Source organism: Xenopus laevis, chromosome 6L, assembly GCF_017654675.1.
Source record: "Xenopus laevis strain J_2021 chromosome 6L, Xenopus_laevis_v10.1, whole genome shotgun sequence".
NCBI lineage: Eukaryota > Metazoa > Chordata > Amphibia > Anura > Pipidae > Xenopus > Xenopus laevis.
The window spans coordinates 160366043-160385863 of NC_054381.1; the positions used below are offsets into that span (position 1 = coordinate 160366043).

General features: G+C 39.3%; 1 protein-coding gene across 3 annotated transcripts in view; it reads right to left on the reverse strand.

Moving 5' to 3' along the window:
• The window catches only part of LOC108718613, a 37281-nt gene extending 17674 nt beyond the window's left edge, over positions 1 to 19607 (reverse strand). The window contains exons 1-23 of one of the 3 annotated variants that reach the window (XM_041566675.1): positions 19599 to 19607; positions 18996 to 19069; positions 17093 to 17372; positions 16585 to 16739; positions 16080 to 16356; positions 15242 to 15417; positions 14326 to 14599; positions 13728 to 13903; positions 13233 to 13506; positions 10935 to 12433; positions 9779 to 10052; positions 9070 to 9224; positions 8512 to 8788; positions 8022 to 8176; positions 7646 to 7922; positions 7317 to 7471; positions 6183 to 6459; positions 4823 to 4977; positions 4286 to 4562; positions 3848 to 4002; positions 3430 to 3706; positions 2906 to 3060; positions 430 to 703 (exon numbers count right to left, since the gene is read on the reverse strand). In XM_041566675.1, coding sequence (XP_041422609.1) covers positions 430 to 703; positions 2906 to 3060; positions 3430 to 3706; positions 3848 to 4002; positions 4286 to 4562; positions 4823 to 4977; positions 6183 to 6459; positions 7317 to 7471; positions 7646 to 7922; positions 8022 to 8176; positions 8512 to 8788; positions 9070 to 9224; positions 9779 to 10052; positions 10935 to 12433; positions 13233 to 13506; positions 13728 to 13903; positions 14326 to 14599; positions 15242 to 15417; positions 16080 to 16356; positions 16585 to 16739; positions 17093 to 17372; positions 18996 to 19068 — 6047 coding nt within the window. In that variant the 5' untranslated portion in view covers position 19069; positions 19599 to 19607. The remainder of the gene's footprint in view (positions 1 to 429; positions 704 to 2905; positions 3061 to 3429; positions 3707 to 3847; positions 4003 to 4285; positions 4563 to 4822; positions 4978 to 6182; positions 6460 to 7316; positions 7472 to 7645; positions 7923 to 8021; positions 8177 to 8511; positions 8789 to 9069; positions 9225 to 9778; positions 10053 to 10934; positions 12434 to 13232; positions 13507 to 13727; positions 13904 to 14325; positions 14600 to 15241; positions 15418 to 16079; positions 16357 to 16584; positions 16740 to 17092; positions 17373 to 18995; positions 19070 to 19598) is intronic. The other 2 variants (XM_041566673.1, XM_041566674.1) reach the window with 2 other exon arrangements.
• Positions 19608 to 19821: the final 214 nt, after the last annotated feature.

A 19821-nucleotide genomic window follows, 5' to 3' on the forward strand; every position in this document is an offset into this window, starting at 1 on the left:
TTGGTAGCCACTATGAGGACTGGCAACCTATAGGACAGTTTGGCAGTACCCCTGTTTTTTATGAAACTAAAACTTGCAGAAACCTCAGATTTATTAATAATTTTCAATGGGTCAAAGGATTAGAAAAACCTGCACTGAAAAAAACGCTATAAATTTGACATAGACAGCTCCCATTGACTTCTGCATGAACTCGGCAGATTTTTAGGTGCTGAATTTTTACACTCTATGAATTTTTTTCTGCTTAATAAATATCGCACACGTGTTTTTGACAGCTTAATTCAAATTCCCGAGTTTTATTGCATACTCTAAAACCATTCAGATCAACTGAAAGATGTGAATGTAACATGAGTAGCGTGGAATATGGCAGACAAGAGGCAAGACATAATATACATAGGTTCAAACTGTTATTAATGTGTGTTTGAGACTCACACTGGGTTGTTATTATCTGTAAGATCTCCAACCCGAATCTCAGCCCCTAACAGGCGCTCACTGCAGCAGTCCATCCTATTCACCATGACCACCGTGTTGACTTTGTATCTGTTCTTCAAGTCAACTTGCCACCAAGGTCCATAGTCATCGCTGGTGTGGGTACATGGGTGTACTGAGATATCGCTCTCTATAACACCATCGACAGCTGTTTCAGCAGAATACTGAGGCTCATAATCAGAGCTTTGACGGACTTCTCCTGACTGTGCAACATTAACTGTGGAAACAAGAAAGAATGAGATGTTTCAATGAAACCCTTTCCAAAGTAAAGAATTACTAGGCCTCTGGAAGATTGCAAAATGAACGTTTAAACCATTCGTGGTTGATCTGGACATTTCCACTCTGGTGAAGATTGTTGGCATACACTGTAATACCACAAAGGAGGGAAAGTGGTGCTCCAGAATAAAAGTATCAATAGCTCACCAAGTTGAACATGTGGTCCAGTGCCCCAGCCCCAGACCCCCAGGTTCAGGGAGTGTCAATCTGAGACATACAGAAAAAGAACAGGGCTATTCGGCACTCAGAGGAATCCACAGGGCCAATAGTTAAAAAGTAAAGACTTTATTGGTCATAATTAAAAGTATAAATTAATCTCCATAGGCCCTACGTGTTTCGTACCAGAAGGTACTTAATCATGGGCTCATGATTAAGTACCTTGCTGATACGAAATGCGTAGGCCCTGTTCTTTTGCTGTATATACACTGTAATACCCTCATAATAACAGTTAGTGACTTTCCACCTACTGACTGAACAGCAGTAATTGTTGTATAGTGCACACAACAGAATAAGTTCAGATGCTAAACCATTTTGAGTTTTATTTCAGAGCTATTTGGATATGGCCAATATCTACAAATTACTTTGACACTTAGGGGCCCATTTATTAAACCTCAATTTATTCTGGTTGAGGTTTTTAGGGGGAAAACTAAACTTTTTGTGAGAAAAAAAACCTTGATTTTTTTTAGGGATTTATCATACCCCAAACCTGCTAAAAATCCGAATCTGAAAATACGCCACCACAAATCTGTCAAGGTCATGTAGAAGTCAATGGCAGATGTCCCTGAAGTTGTTTTTGACATTGTGATCTGCACTGGATAATCTGTTAAAGTCCTGGTTTTTGTCCTATAATCTGAAAAAAGTTGAGTTTTTGCATTGACAATTCGATAAAATTAAGTTTTCGGAGCGTCAATCGAAAGATATGAATTTACGTTCGATTTTCTCATGTTTGTTTGCTGATTTTTTCTAGAAAGATTATTGGTAAATGAGTTCAATTCGTGGAAGGGAGTTTGGTCGGATTTGTTTTCATTCAAAAATTATATTAATTTGAGTTTTAGTAAATCAGCCCCCTACTATATGCGTTCATGACATTGGAAGTATCACCTTAAGCTAAAGGCTGCTCTAGAAGGAAAGAAAAGTAGGACAGGCTGAATTTGTTAATACATTAAGGGGGTTATTTATTAAAGTTTGAGTTGTGTTTTCCACAAAAAGTCTAGTTTTTGAGTTGATTCTTTTGGTCAAAACAAAAAAACTATTTGGGGTTAAAAAATATTTTGGAGAAACTTAACATGGTGGGGAGTTAATTCAGGGTTTGACTGTAAAAAACAAAATAACAAAATGTGGCAAATGTTTCACAAAGAATAATGTTTTCAGGGTGTTTTTAAGAAAAATAGGCCAAAATTATGTTGAAAAATGCAGAAACCCCAAAACAACGCTCCCATTGAAATCATTAAAACATGAATGGAGTGCAGAAAACAAAATGTAAAATCTGTGAAAACATATAATCTGGGTGTATAAAATAGGGTTTGACTAAATATTTATACAGTATATATATAATTTATATATAACCTTAATTTTTTATATGTTTATATAAGATTAGCTGCCATGTGTTAATAGACACAGGAGGAAGTGGGTCCCCGCACCATAGAGCTTACATTCTAAGTAAAATACATCTGTTTTGATGGGTAGATAAGAGGTTCCAACATGCTCCATGTATAAGTCTAGCACAATACTCTATGCCAGGTGTAAAACGTACATCAGTAAGGGAGTATCACACTAACAGGGCAGTTACTTCAGTGGTTCCGATCCATTCTAATAGCTGATTCTGCTTTACTTTAGAACATGTATTTCACTATTTAATGAAGGATGATACGTGGCCCATTACAAATGTATTTTTAACCATAGCACCCCTAGTGGTAGTAAAAAAGCTACACACATTTGAAGGGTAGAGTTTGTTAAGGATGTTGGACAGTGGTGCAGTTATAACTTTATTGTCCCAATTTCTGGTGCACAAATTATTATCCAACAATTACTTAGAATGTTTGGTAAAACAGATGATGAAAACATATCACATGATCATTAAAACATGTTACCTAAATTGTGTAGGTTGTGTGTGGTCTAGTGTTTGACTCCCTGCAAGCCTTACCTGTAACATTTTTAGATTTCTCCCCATAAACCTCCACTTCACAGAGTGTGAGATACTCTGCTCTCCCGGAAATAACCACACTCACATAGCGACCCTCCAGTCCATTACACGAAAGAGTGATGGTGGCTTGGGAGACCTCAGTGATGGTGGCACATCTGGGGGAGAGATGAAAGAATTATGACCTTGTGTTTCCTAAATTTCCTTAACTACTTCATTGCTCCATCAAGACATGGCCTTCGGTAAGTATTCAGGATATGTAGAACTAGTATAGATATGCCTCTATACTGTCTTCCCTCAGTCCCTGGCAGTTTCTCTCAAGGGAACGCAACTTTGTTGCAGAATCAGGTTCCTCATCTAAAAACTGGTCTAGAGCCACTGTTATATGTATAAGATATACTGAGGATAATCATGATGCAAAGGCAAGGATCAGCACAAGTGCAGTGAAATAAATTAGAAGAACATGACTTCAGTTGATAACTTCCTGAGAATAAAGGAAGATAATACATGGGGTGCCTGGGACTCACATTGGGTTGTTATTATCTCCTGAATTTCCAACACGAATCTCAGCTCCCAACAGGCGCTCACTGCAACAGTCCATCCTGTTCACTATGACCACTGTCTGAACATTATAGATGTTCTTCAGGTCCAGCCGCCACCAAGATGGATTATCATCAAAGGTGTGGGTACATGGATGTATTGCGATATCTGTCTCTATAATGCCATCAATAGCTGTTTCAGCGCTGTAATGAGGTTCATAAGTGGAACTTTGTCTGACGTCTCCAAACCGTCCCAGATTCACTGCTTAAAAATAAAATAGGTGTTAGATTGAATCCTGTTCTTCTAACAAAGGGACTAGAGATGCACTATAGCTATAATCTCTAGATTAAGACAAGACTTGGGTTGTGAGGAATCTGGACAAATGGAGCTCCTAGCAGGACTTACCTTTTGAATTGTTAGATTCTTCTCCATAAACTTCCACTTCGCATAATGTGAGATACTCTGAGCGTCCAGGAATAACCACACTCACATACCGACCCTCCATTCCATTACAGTATAGTGTGATGGTGGCTTGTGAGATGTCGGTGATATTGTCACAGCTGTGGGAAAAAAATAACCACCATATTCTAAATAGACTCAGAAACCCAAGAAAGACCAGGGCTTAAAACCTGCCTCAGATGGAGATGGTTCTTCCAGAGTTAACTTTGCATTATACGTCAACATTCAGATACTATTTCTGGTTCCAACAGTATCTTCCACAACACCATATTTTTCATTGAACTGCTAAAAGGCAAGTGCTAATACAATAATTTGGGCAGCAGCATGACACCACTAGATACCACTAGATACAATGGAAAGACAAAGGCCACATTTTATACTAACACTGGGTTGTTATTATCTGCCGAATCCCCAATATGGATCTCAGCTCCCAACAGGCGCTCACTACAACAGTCCATCCTGTTTACGATGACCACGGAATCAATCTTGTAGATCTTCTTCAGGTCCAACCTCCACCAAGCTGGATTATCATCAAAGGTGTGGGTACATGCTCTTATTGAGATATCTGTCTCTATAATGCCATCAATAGCTGTTTCAGCGCTGTAATGAGGTTCATAGGTGGAGCTTTGTCTGACGTCTCCAAACCGTGCCAGATTCACTGCTAAAATATAAAATAGTACTCATAGACTGAAATCTTTCTGGAAAAACAGGAATAGGTTGATAGGTCATGAATGTTAGAAATAGACACTATGGCTTCTACATGCTGAATGGTGATGATGAGGCAACGCAAAGGCAGGGTGGCAATTTGATTGGTGCAATATCTTGCACACTATAACCTTTTTCCCTCCTATGGCTATTTGTGCATTTTTGAACATAGTGACATTCGTAGTCAATCTCCTATGTGGTTACTTCAGGTCTTACCTGTTGCACTGCTAGATTCCTCCCCAAAAACCTCTACTTCACAGAGGGTGAGATATTCTGCCCTCCCTGGTATCACCACACTCACAAAACGTCCCTCCAGCCCATAACAGAAGAGATTAATGGTGGCTTGCGAGATGTTAGTGACTGTCCCACATCTGGAAAAAGAGAGAACAATAGGATTATTAATAGGGCAAAGGAAAAATCTTTGTGCAGTTTTTTAACCCAACAACCAAAATAGTTTATGCATTTGTAAATTCATCCAAGGGTGCAGTTGGAATTGTAATTCAGCCATTGGAGTGCATGGTTAGCTACTATGTTCTGCCCTGTTTTCTGTTCTTTTCGTTCCCAGATGTTTTTGGACTCCTCTTCCCATTGTCCCATCTGGGGACCAAAGGTTAAAAAACAGGGGTACAGAGAAAGAAAAATGTTAGGTTTGATTATAAATAGTGATGAGTGAATCTGTTCCATATCGCTTCACCGAAAAATTTGGGAAACTATGAACCAGAAAAGGTGAAACATTCAAGAAACGCAATGGGTGTCAAAATTATTTTGTGCGCGACAATTTTTCTTGCTCCAGATGCATGAAAGTCAATGGCCTTTTTTTCTTATGGTCACTTTTTTGTCGTGGCAGCTGGGGAGTCCATGGTTGCGAAACAATTCGCTCAGCACTACTTTCATCCATTGCTACATTTACTGGTGATCTGAGTGGGCACCATTGTTTCACATTGAAATACAATGATGCATTAAAAACTAGGACATTCCTAAAAATTTGGTGCTGTTGATATTGACAGTCTATTCCACCAAAGTCTCTTGTAGTTCTTCACTAACTCACATGCATTAAAAAAAGACCCCACCAAACCCATTTAGTGCTCTTTTTGTATATACTTGCATTCTCATGGGACAATTAAAAGTTTTAAGCAATAATTACAAATAATTTCTATATCCAGTTATTTTATAAACAAATATCTCATCTGGATTTTGCTTTCAAAGAGATGACCAGTAAATGCTTCCTTATAATTGGTTGCTATATAGGTGAGTGGACCTGTAGCAGATTTCCAACTTCTTTTACATAACCTGCCTCATCTCAACAGCAAAATCTATTCCTGGATGCATTTAAGGTTGGCATGCTCTACAAAACCTTTCAGGTTGGGCCTCGCCTTTCGTTATGTTGATCTATGGATGCAAGCCCTGCATTTTTGCAATCCCCTGCTATTTATAGATTATACATTACAAGGTGTAATGGGCATCAATTTAATGATCCAAGTCAAAAACAGAGTTGTGTTCAATAACTCACTCAGGTTGCTCAACTTCTCTAACAAAGAACTTTGTAAAAATATAAAAGTTTGTGATTGGGGCTCACACTGGGTTGTTATTATCTGCGGAATTTCCAACACGGATCTCAGCTCCCAACAGGCGCTCACTGCAACAGTCCATCCTGTTCACTATGGCCACTGCATCAACCTTGTGGACCTTCTTTAGGTCCAGCCGCCACCAAGCTGGGTTGTCATCATTGGTGTGGGAACATGGGCGTATTGAGATATCTGTCTCTATAATTCCATCAATAGCTGTTTCAGCACTATAATGAGATTCATAGGAGGAGCTTTGTGTGACTTCTCCAGTTCTTGCCAGATTCACTGCTAAAAGATAAAAAAAAAGTCTTACTTGAGTCTACTTATGTGCAACCATGGATGATGCATACCAATGTGTCGCAACATGTTCTGGTTCTTTACAACTGCCTTGACCAGGCAAAAGGTCTCAATTTCATGTTCGGCCTATAGATGCTCAGTATTTCACTAACTGAAATGTATAGAATTGAGTACACTCCTATTTCCTGCCTGTGCTCACCACCCATACAAAAACAAGATGTGCCCACATGTGTGTAGTTGTGTTCCAGATTGCTGCACATTCGATTACCTCATAGTATCTACAAAAACTGGGGACTCAGTGCCTTTGATTGCCCAATAGAAATGTATTTAAGTCTTTGAGAGTTCAGAGAGGGACCAGTATATGAACCATTATATATGTTTCTGATAACTGCTGCAAGGGGTTTCAATACTTTTTGTGTATAGGAGGGGGATAGTGGACAACCCTGCATAGTTCTGTTTGTTATGGAAATATAATGACCTGATAATTTTAGTTGAGTTGTTGGATGGCTACATAAACCTTTAATAGCTTTCAGGAACAGCCTGAGAGGGCCCTTTGTTCAGAATCTCTATCAGATCAATAGTTCATCATGTATTATCCGTGGCTTGATGCCCTTGAATGAAACCTATTTGGTCTCCATGAATCAGTTTAAGGAGAATGGGGGCTGTTCACTAAAATTTATGAAAATAGTCTCTCTCTCTGTCTTTAACATCAAACCCACTCTAGAGTTTCAGACCCTTCTCACGCCACTAGAAAAATACTGTATATGTAAGTCAAACTTTTTAAAACATTTTTAATATATAAAATATTTATTTATAATATTTTAACGTCCCATCCCATCAGGCATTACCTTTTACATTGTTGGATTCCCTCCCATAGACCTCCACTTCACAGAGTGTGAGATATTCTTCCCGTCCAGGAATAACCACACTCACATAACGACCTTCCAGCCCATTACAGAGTATAGTAATGGTGGCTTTTGAGATGTCAAAGATGGTGCCACAGCTGGGAAAAGTGTCAAATAATATAATTATTATAGTGATTGTGTTGATGCAAATGTAGATTTTGGCAGGAAGTATGTTGCAATTATACTGCACAATTTTGCCCTCCATCCAGTTTCAACAAGGAGATGCAAATACAGTACAAGAGGGCAAAATGAGTGATGGGGTTAAGACTCACACTGGGTTCTTATTATCTGCTGAATCTCCAACATGAATCTGAGCTCCCATCAAGCGCTCACTGCAGCAGTCCATCCTGTTCACTATGACCACAGAATCAACCTTGTAGATCTTCTTCAGGTCCAACCTCCACCAAGCTGGATTATCACTGCTGGTGTGGGAACATGGGTGTATTGAGATATCTGTCTCTATAATGCCATCAATAGCTGTTTCAGCACTGTAATGAGGTTCATAGGTGGAGCTTTGTCTGACATCTCCAGATCTTGCCAGATTCACTGCTAAAACATAGAAATAAGATCCAGCGTATTTGAGGTTTGCACTGTTCCTCATATGCACTTTGTATGTTCATTTTCAACGTGACCGGCACCAAGATTTACCTGCAATATCAGTTGATTCCTCCCCATAAACCTCCACTTCACAGAGTGTGAGATATTCTTCCCGCCCTGGAATAACCACACTGACAAAGTGACCATCCAACCCATTGCAGGACAGAGTGATGGTGGAATGTGCGATATTAGTTATGGTGCCACATCTGGAAGACCAGAAAGTAACATAATTATTCAAGTTATTAGCCGATCTACAAGTAAAAGGCACCAATGGGCTACCTACCTATTAGATCAGAATTAGAAAATCCACTAAGGTCAAAGGATATCTCTACCCAAACAACTATTTATATGTATATCATAGGTGTAATAATGTGATAACGCTAAGACAGCCATCTTTTGGTTAGAAAATGAAGGCTGAACACACTGGAACAGACACCAGTTCCCAGTCAACTAGAAGGAAGCTAGAATTGGTCGTTCTCCAATGACTAAAAGAAACTAATGGAAAATAGAAAACAAAAGAGAAAAGATATTTGGGACTCACACAGGGTTGTTATTATCTGCTGAATCCCCGACACGAATCTCAGCTCCAAAGAGACGCTCACTGCAACAGTCTCCTCTGTTCACTATCACTACAGACTCAATCCTGTAGATCTTCTTCAGGTCAAGACGCCACCAAGCTGGATTATCATTAAAAGTGTGGGAACATGGATGAATTGAGATATCTGTCTCTTTTATGCTATCGACAGCAGTTTCAGCGTTGTAATGGGATTCATAAGTGGAGCTTTGTTTGACGTCTCCAGATCTCGCCAGATTCACTGCTAAAATATTCAAATAAAATCCAATATTACAACCCATCCCTTCTAAGAAAAAATGGCCTAAACTTTTGTCAGTACATCGATGGATTGATTTATCAGTATAATGCCTTCAATAACTGTTCTGGAACCATTTGAGTCCTATTTGATCAATGTTTACCATTTTTTTTTAAATTTATTGCACTTGGTATTACTTGCATGTTCTAAATAACTATCTTCTAGTCCTGGTACATCCTTGGTCTACTGTTTTGTATAATGAAACACATTTGGGCACCACTAATATTTACCTGTCTGTTTGTATGATTCCTCCCCATAAACCTCCACTTCACAGAGTGTGAGATATTCTTCCCGCCCTGGAATAACCACACTCACATATCGACCCTCCAGCCCGTTACAGGACAAAGTGATGGTGGCTTGGGAGATATTGGTGATGGTGCTGCATCTGGGAAAGCAAAAAATAACAGAATTATTATTAAAAATTATTATTTAATTATTTAAATTAAGTGAAAGGCTCTGCTGGTTCTGTAGTTGAGCAGAACAAACCAGAAAGGGGTTTGGCTTTGGCTTTAGATCACCTGGATTAGATCTAAGGGCTTAAGGACTTAACCATTAGCAGCAATATATTCAAGAATGTTGTACACCGACTGTATGTTAGGCTCAGAATTATAACTGGCAATAATCCACCATGTCTCAAATCCTTCATGTAGCAAAATCCACTGAAGTCAAAGGATGTCTCCTGTGTAGTGATGGGCAAACCTGACCCATTTTGCTTTACCAGAAATTTGCAAAACTGCGAAAATTCACCAAAATGCATTGAAGTCTACGGGAAACAAATTTTCGATGCACAACAAATTTTTCACAGCATAACTTGGAGACAAATTTCAGTCTTGTGATTATTGAAGGAGTTACAGTAGATGCCAAGGCCACCCATGTGCCGTCTACACTATCCATCACCCTGTAAGGATACAGAGAAGAAAAGATAAGTTTGGGACTCACACTGGGTTGTTATTGTCTGTTGAATCTCCAATACGAATCTCAGCTCCTAACAGGCGCTCACTGCAACAGTCCTCTCTGTTCACTATCACCACTGTCTCAACCTTGTATCTTCTCTTCAGGTTCAGCCGCCACCAAGCCGGATTATCATAATCAGTGTGGGTACATGGGTGCACCAAGATATCTGTATCTGTGAAGCCATCAATAGCTGCTCCGGCACCGTATTGTTGGTCATAAGTGGAGCTTTGTCGAACTTCTCCTGATCTTGCCAGATTCACTGTTTAACAACAAAACGTGATCTTAGATTAAATCCGTCTCATAGTAAAGGGATATTGAGTTATCAAACATTTAAAAGGATTTCCAGGGTAGGCTAAAATGCCAACAATACTCAGATTACAGTTATATAGGGCAGTTTTTGATTTTCTAGCTTTAGGGTTATTTAGTGGGCTGTTAATATGACTCTGCAGTTATTGGGCAATGTTTCATTCAGACTACAATGTCTCCATAATATCAAAGTCTAGAGTAGGGATGCACCGAATCCAGGATTCAGTTTGAGAATTGGCCAAGACTCGGCTGAATCCAAGTGCCTGGCTGAACCCAATCCAAAAAATCACGTAAAGTTTCGTCACACAAACAAGGAAGTGCAAAAATTTTTTTTTTACCTATATGTGGTTCTCTTTCCCCTACATTTTCATTTGGTATTTGGCAGAATCTTTCACAAAGGATTTGGGATTCGGCAGAGTCCTAAAATAGTGGGTTTGGTGCATCCCTAGTTTAGAGGGAAAGCTCCATCAGAACATACTAGTAGGGATTCTACAGGGTGAATAGCAGAGAGGATTTTTTCTTCCATAAATTGGAGTGGTTGTTATTCTGCACCTAAAATTTAAAAAAATACCTATAAGGTGTTATCAAACCCTCAAGGTATAATTGGGTGAACACATAATGCCTCATTCACAATTACACTGTCCCAAGTGCATTAGACAGCACTCAATTCAAGAGCATTCAAGACAAGCAGGGACAGCCACATAGACATCTCCTCTATCTCCCTATATATATTATATATACTGAGTCTGGGTGGGATACTTTCCTACCAACTATAGGCAGAGGGGCAGCTACACTAACAATGTGACCCAATCAACTTTATGATTATTGGCCTTACCTGTAGCATTTTTATGATCTTCCTCATGAATTTCAGCTTCTGCCCCATAAACTTCCAGTTCCTCTGTCACATTTTTAGGATCTTCCTCATGAATTTCAGCTTCTGCCCCATAAACCTCCACTCCACCTGTTGCATTTTTAGGATCTTCCTCATGAATTTCAGCTTCTGCCCCATAAACCTCCACTCCCTCTGTCACATTTTTAGGATCTTCCTCATGAATATCAGCTTCTGCCCCAGAAACCTCCACTTCCTCTGTCGCATTTTTAGGATCTTCCTCATGAATTTCAGCTTCTGCCCCATAAACCTCCACTCCTTCTGTCGCATTTTTAGGATCTTCCTCGTGAATTTCAGCTGCTGCCCCATGAACCTCCACTCCACTTGTCCTATTTTTAGGATCTTCTTCATGAATTTCAGCTTCTGCCCCATAAACCTCCACTCCACCTGTTGCATTTTTAGGATCTTCCTCATGAATTTCAGCTGCTGCCCCATAAACCTCCTCTCCACCTGTCACATTTTTAGGATCTTCTTCATGAATTTCAGCTTCAGCCCCATAATTCTCCACTCCACTTGTCATATTTTTAGGATCTTCCTCATGAATTTCAGCTTCTGCTCCATAAACCTCCACTCTACCTGTCGTATTTTTAGGATCTTCCTCATGAATTTCAGCTTCTGCCCCATAAACCTCCACTCCACCTGTTGCATTTTTAGGATCTTCCTCATGAATTTCAGCTGCTGCCCCATAAACCTCCTCTCCACCTGTCGCATTTTTAGGATCTTCTTCATGAATTTCTTCTTCTGCACCATAAATCTCTACTCCACCTGTTGCATTTTTAGGATCTTCCTCATGAATTTCAGCTTCTGTCCCATAATTCTCCACTCCACCTGTCATATTTTTAGGATCTTCCTCATGAATTTCAGCTTCTGCCCCATAAACCTCCACTCCTTCTGTCGCATTTTTAGGATCTTCCTCATGAATTTCAGCTGCTGCCCCATAAACCTCCACTCCACTTGTCCTATTTTTAGGATCTTCCTCATGAATTTCAGCTTCTGCCCCATAAACCTCCACTCCACCTGTTGCATTTTTAGGATCTTCCTCATGAATTTCAGCTGCTGCCCCATAAACCTCCTCTCCACCTGTCATATTTTTAGGATCTTCCTCATGAATTTCAGCTTCTGCCCCATAAACCTCCATTCCACCTGTCGTATTTTTAGGATCTTCCTCATGAATTTCAGCTTCTGCCCCATAAACCTCCACTCCACCTGTTGCATTTTTAGGATCTTCCTCATGAATTTCAGCTGCTGCCCCATAAACCTCCTCTCCACCTGTCATATTTTTAGGATCTTCCTCATAAATTTCAGATTCCTCCCCATAAACCTCCACTTCACAAAGTGTGAGATATTCTTCTCTCCCAGGAATAACCACACTCACATAGCGACCCTCCAGCCCCTTACAGTACAGAGTGATGGTGGCTTGGGAGATGTTAGTGATAGCGCCACATCTGGGAAAACAGACAATAATAGGGATATTTAGGTGGCTTTGCCATATTCAAGCAGAGATAATACAAATATAATTTTCAAGACAGTGAACTAAACAACAGATTGATACATATATGTATGAATGAATATTTGCATTAACAGTATATAGCCCTGTACATTAAAAACAAAACACATAGGAGGGGCAATACAATGAATAATAAAACATTATTATATAAATATGACATTGGAAATAAAGTGCTAAGGGGTTATAGACACAAGAGGAAAGAGATCCCTGCTCCTTGGTGTTTTGGAAGGAAAAACAGTTGCTCCTATTCAAAGTCCATGGGGCTATATTGACTATTTAAACATATAAATTGCTTTGTGCACATTTTTTGCCCTCTTCTTAATAAAATAGTATTTTCTGCAGTTAGATTTCCCTTCATACTCTGCCTAATGGCAGAACGCATAATCTACGAAGAACCTGCAATATTTCCAAGTGATTGTTCCAGATAAAGCAAATAAAGGGAAAAAAGGAACAATTAATATCAATTGTGAATAAACCCCAAAAATCATGTTTTCCCTGTAGATGACTTCTCAGATTGAAAACCAAGGACCAAAGCTTGTAAACCCATTTGAGATACAGGGTACTAAATTCTGAGGTCCATTCCAAGGCTTTATTGTATTGATTGCTGGGTCACTGTATCTTGTGGTTTTTGAAGGAAGTAAATATCCCGGCCACCCATGTGACTTACAAACCTCACCCTGTGGTACTTGTTTTCCAAAGACACAGAGAGAAAGAGAAAATTTATGTTTGGGACTCACATGAGGTTGTTATTGTCTGTTGAATCTCCAACATGAATCTCAGCCCCTAACAGGCGCTCACTGCAACAGTCCTCTCTGTTCACTATCACCACTGTCTCAACCTTGTATCTTCTCTTCAGATCCAGCTGCCACCAAGCTGGATTATCATAATCAGTGTGGCTACATGGGTGCACCAAGATATCTGTATCTGTGAAGCCATCAATAGCTGCTTCAGCACCATACTGTTGGTCATAAGTGGAGCTTTGCCGGACTTCTCCTGATCTTGCCAGATTCACTGTTAAACAATAAAACATTGCTTTAGATTAAATCCTTCTTATAAAGAAATGATTGGGTTACCATTCTCAAGTAGAGTTAATTAGGCAATGGTTTATATTGATAAACACATAATTATATACTGAGGCCAGATGGGTTACTTTCTTGTACACTACAGGTAGTGGGCAGACATGGCTATGCTGGGAATGTGACTGAAGCAACTTTTATGATTATTGGTCTTACCTGTAGCATTTTTAGATTCCTCCTCATAAATTTCAGCTTCTGCCCCATAAACCTCAACTTCACAGAGTGTGAGATATTCTTCTCTCCTAGAAATAACCACACTCACATACCGACCCACCATCCCGTTACAGACCAGAGTGATGGAGGCTTGGGAGATGTTAGTGATGGCGCCACATCTGGGGAAACAGACAGTAGAATGATGTGACTGACATATTCAAGCAGAATTGCGGTTTTTCAGCAAAATTTAGACAATGCAAATGGAATTTTTATCCCGGTGTACTGGATAATAGATTGATACACAAGTATGAATGATTATTTGCACTTATTTAGCACCAAGAAAATATATATATTATATTTATAAAACACAAACAAAAATAATTAATGGAAAAAACAAAACTTATGTTGTCCCTTTATATGACTTGCGGGATCAGTATGAGTGGACTCTAGGAATGTAACCCTGAACCTGTGCTTGAGATCTGGTGGTGCTGGGTCACTGTATCTTGTGATTATTGAAGAAGTTAGATACAGATCCACCACCCTGTGGTTCTTGTTTCCCAAAGACACAGAGAGAAAGAGAAAAGTTATGATTGGGACTCACACTGGGTTGTTATTATCTGCTGAATCTCCAACACGAATCTTGGCTCCCAACAGGCGCTCACTGCAACAGTCCTCTCTGTTCACTATCACCACTGTCTCAACCTTGTACCTCTTCTTAAGGTCCAGCCGCCACCACGCCGGATTATCATAATCAGTGTGGGTACATGGGTGCACTAAGATATCTGTATCTGTGAAGCCATCAATAGCTGCTCCGGCACCATACTGCTGGTCATAAGTGGAGCTTTGGTGGACTTCTCCTGATCTTGCCAGATTCACTGTTATACAAAAAAATTTGATTTTAGATGAAGTCCTTTTCACAGTGTTAAGAGACATACTTCTTATAGAGTTAAAGCATTTGATTAGGTTACCAGCCTAGTTTAGCAATTGTCCAGTGTAGGCTTAGATGCCAACAATATTCAAATATTGAACTATGTCATTGTCTACTGGAAGAGTTTAGAGGATTGATTGGGTCACCAGACATGGTATAAGGATTTCCATTAGAATAAAAAGAAATTTGCAAGAGGGTTTCTTGCATATTTAATCCCATGACTCATTCCAGCCATCGAGGAACTACTTTTTCTAAATATCTTCCATGGTGGAGTGATTAAACACTCTGGATATGGCTGAGTTATAAACCATCAACTCCCTCTTGCATTATCTCAGGGTTGTCTTATTCTCTCATTGAAGAGTTGAGTTTATAACATAAAAAAAGCTTGCTGTCCTTTCAGCCATTAACCATGTTTCTAGTAATTTAACGGATGGGGGATATACCCTGGAAAGGTCACCGCTGCTTGATATGATATTTGAGATACTTGTCATTGGATCTGCACTGAAGAACATTTTTGATCAAATATATCAATAATTTGGCATTTTTCACATATATTCTAGCAGTGCATCACCCTGATTATAAGTCTTACCTGTACCATTTGTAGGGTCTTCCCCATGCATTTCAGATTCCTCCCCATAAACCTCCACTTCACAGAGTGAGAGATATTCTTCTCTCCCAGGAATAACCACACTCACATAGCGACCCTCCATCCCATTACAGGACAGAGTGATGATGGCTTGGGAGATGTTAGTGATGGCACCACATCTGGGTTAACAGACAATAATAGGGATATTGATATGATGACTTTGTATTGTTATTACAATAAAATGAGCTTAAATCAGCCTAGAAATCAGCAATTCAGCTTGATCATATCACACATTTATGTTGGGAGAAGAACTATGAGGGAAGTGTAGTTAAAAAAACCTCTTTATAAGTCCCTTGATACATATTTTATGTATTATTAATTATAATAAATTATTTATAATAATATAATCTAAGCAGGACAGGATAAGGAAATGGGCAAGTTGTTAAGCAATAGCTTGAAAGAGGAAGGGACAGATGACAAAACTGGTATGTTTTCTGGTCTCTGTGTCAGTGTAGGGTAGAAGAATCCACCTTCAAATTGGAGCTGATCATAGATCCCCTTCTATAATGTCTAAAGAATGTTTGTTTTACTTTTATTCAATTTCTCAGTCAACTCAACTTTTTTCCCACAAGACATTCATTGAGTAGACAAGACCTAGAATAGAGGGTTGGAAAACCCACATTTACAAACCTATACAAAGGAATCTTTGTCTTCTGTATCTTGATGGACAAACCAAACACAATCAGTAGTTCAGTATATAGAGATAATTGGTCTAAGCATGAAACCAACAGATAAATCATATGACATAGAAAAAAACATAAAACATCTCTCTGAAACTCACACAGGGTTGTTATTATCTCTTGAACTTCCAACACGAATCTCGGCTCCCAACAGACGCTCACTGCAACAGTCTTCTCTATTCGCTATCACCACAGTCCCCACATTGTATGTCTTCTTCAGGTCCAGCCTCCACCAAGCCGAATTATCATTATTGGTGTGGGTACAAGGATGTACTGTGCTATTTGTCTCTATAATGCCATCCACTGCTGCTTCAGCCCCAAATTGAGGTTCCAAAGTGGAGCTTTGTGTGACTTCTCCAGTTCTAGCCAGATTTATTTCTATAAAATAAAGTTGCCCCACAAAAGCAGTGAATGTGAAGCGTAGCTTTATGGCTACTCGGCTACTTATGTCTATGTTTTGGAAATATTCTATATATTCCTAAATATTATTTAAACTACGTGATTCAACAATGTTTTCATATGAGGGTTAGCAAATGAGCAACACAAAGCAGTCAGAATATCCGGCTAATACTGATCAATATATAACTTGCCTACCAACCACCTTACCTGTCCTGGTGTTAGATTCCTTCCCATAAACCTCCACTTCACAGAGTGTGAGATATTCTTCTCTCCCAGGAATAACCACACTCACATACTGACCCTCTGTCCCATTACAGCAAATTCTCAGGGAGGCTTCTGAGACATCGTCAATGGTGCCACAACTGGAAAGAAAAGAAAAAACATTGAGGGCATCGTTATATGAATGAAGGAATCATAAGTAGCATTGATTGGTTAGCTGCTTGAAGGAAAATATCTGATTGGTTGCTATAGTGTAGGTTCCTAGACCTGATTAGCTTTGCTTTGTACGCATCAATAAATACGCCTAATTTCCTTCAAGCACCTCAAGGTCTGCTCTTCAGCAAGAGACAGATACCATACAACTACAAGAACATACAGTAGGAATTCTTGGCTCTCAACAAAGCACAACAACAACATTTTAGACAGGTTTATTTACTACTCTGATCTTAATACCTTTAAGAAGAAACATTTTCACTTAAAGAGAAACAGTACTCACACAGTATAATTAAGTTCTGCCAATGAATTTCCAACACGAATCTCAGCTCCTAAGAGGCGCTCGCTGCAACAGTCCCCCCTGTTCACTATGACCACGGACTGAACCTCAAAACTTTCCTTCAAGTCCAGCTGCCACCAAGCCGGATGGTCATTGCCAGTGTGAGTACAGGGGCTTAGTGACATATCTGTCTCTTTAATGCCATCAACTGCTGTTTCAGCGCCGTACTGAGGTTCCCAAGTAGAACTCTGTTGGACATCTCCGAATCTTGCCAGGTTAACTGCTGAGAATGAATACATTTCATTTACTGAGATGAACATTGGGCTGTTTTACATTAATGAATAAAGATCTGAGTTAAGGGGCTTCCCTAGTTACTGCATCAGTGTATAAACGATACTGGTGATATTTCTAAAATATATATGTATAAAGATAAACTTATAAAAAGTTGTATGACCAAAGTCTCTGAGTCTTCCCTTTTGTTTTCCGACCCGACAGTCCTCGTTTCTCCTCGAGTAAAAAGCAGCAATCCAAGATTTTTTTAAAAGGTCAGCGCTAATTCAAAGCTCAGGGGAAAAAATATGATGAAAAAAGGAAAAAAGATTTTTTATAGTGTAGTATTTACTGAGAGTTGTAGTTCCACAACCAAAAAAAACTCTTTGGTGCAGTTACCCCTTACGATTCACCACGTGTGGCTATTAGATGGGTACTTCCAGACGTTTAGGTCTAACATATGCACATCATGATTTGTAGAAAATAAAACCTCTTCCAGCCTAGAAAGAATATCCTACAGTTTTATTTTTTTCAAATCGTGATGTGCATATGTTAGACCTAAATGTCTGTAAGTACCCATCTAATAGCCACACGTGGTGAATCGTAAGGGGTAACTGCACCAAAGAGTTTATTTTGGTTGTGGAACTACAACTCTCAGTAAATACTACACTATAAAAAATCTTTTTTCCTTTCTTCATCATATTTTTTTCCCTGAGCTTTGAATTAGCGCTGACCTTCTAAAATATATATGTAAACCCTTCCAGTGCCCAGTGGGTGTGTAGTGTCAGGCATTGCACTAGGGGTTCTCCTGTAGAAACATATGAGGTGGGGGCTCACGTATGAGGAGCTACAGTAAGGACTTTCCAAGCTGTAGGAACCTTCTGCTTAACTTAAAGTAAAACTGGCCATTCCATTAAAACACTTACAGTATCTATGAGCTTACATGTCTCTGTGGTATCTAAGGACATTTTTCTTGCCCATAAAAGATGATCAAGTTCTGCCAGCAGATTACCCACCTACGGGGTAACGTAAGAAACCATTTGGACAGTTACATGACTGTGTGCAAATAGATTTTCCTTCATCTATTAACATATTAACTAATCAGATTTGGCTTTTTATACTGTGGAACAGCAAATGGACCAATGAATCTCTAGAGCTGAAGCCCTCTGGCTGAGTAGCTCTTTGTATCTAAAAGTTAAAACGTTTTGGCATGTTCTGGTGCTGTATGGAAGTTGCAAGGGGCATTTAAATGAAATTGTCAATTGTAAATGAGCCTTCAAGCTAAACCTACTCTTCAGAATCAGTCAGAATATGTGCTCTATTAATATCTAATAATGTGTAGCTTATAGAGGATGAAGATCTGACACTTGCTCCAACCCCAACACCGGCAAAGGGGTGAAAGTAATATCTTGCACATAAGGCTCTAGGTAATGCTCTGAATTCCATTCTCTGTCCCACCGAACTTAATCTGATACGTTAATGGGCATCTTATAGCCCACGGTGCTGGAGAAAAGTGAGTCGACATAGTTATACAACTGCAAAATTAATCTTCAATATAACATGGCTTGGAAACGTCTATATCTGATGCTTTGAGCTTCACTGCACAACTCTATGACCAGCTGAATAGATTGTCTACCTCCTGGCCGAGGGTCACATAACTGAGTCCATCCAACAGCTGCATAAGCCAACAGGACCATGATGCACTTCATCCTAATGAAGGTAAAAGAGCAGATTCATAAAAACAAAACAAGGCTACGTTCCTGCAAAATGCTAAGTCCCTTCAATGTTCTCTTGATTCCAAGTACCAGACTCTCAGGATCTTTTCTGCTGCCTACAGTTGTTATATTTCTAAAATGAGATACCATCCCTTCCTATTCACCCTGAGAAAAGCAACTGGGATTATGGATATGACCAAAGTTATTCCAACATCATATCTTTATCTTTCAGCATTTGTTAGAATGCTACTTGTAATTAGAGATGGCTTAATATACCCTGATACCGTTCCATTTACAATCATAATTAAATAAGAAGTCATTCTACAAACTTTCCAATATACTTTCCATGACACATTTGCATTGGTTTTAATCTTATGTGTCCATGTAATCGCTATCAAAAGCAGTGTATATCCGAAATAAGAATTACACTTTCTTTTATTTGGAAAAAATAGATTTTGGGTTAAAATAGACCTCTAATACCCCCAGATGAGGATAAGGATAGTTAAGAAGCTGTGAGATCTCACCTTGTTGCTTCTCGGCACCTCTGTATCTGAGACTTTCTGCTGCCAATGGGGTTTAAATACTTTCCTGTGAGTCCCTTGAATACCTGCCCTGCAGCAATGTACTGGCTCTGCTCATACAAACACTGCTCCCTCACTTTAATCATTATTTCCCATGAATTTCTGTTCCTCTCCAGTGCTTTTCTATTTCCCAGAATGTCCATGTCTGTACTTTTTTAAGTGTAAC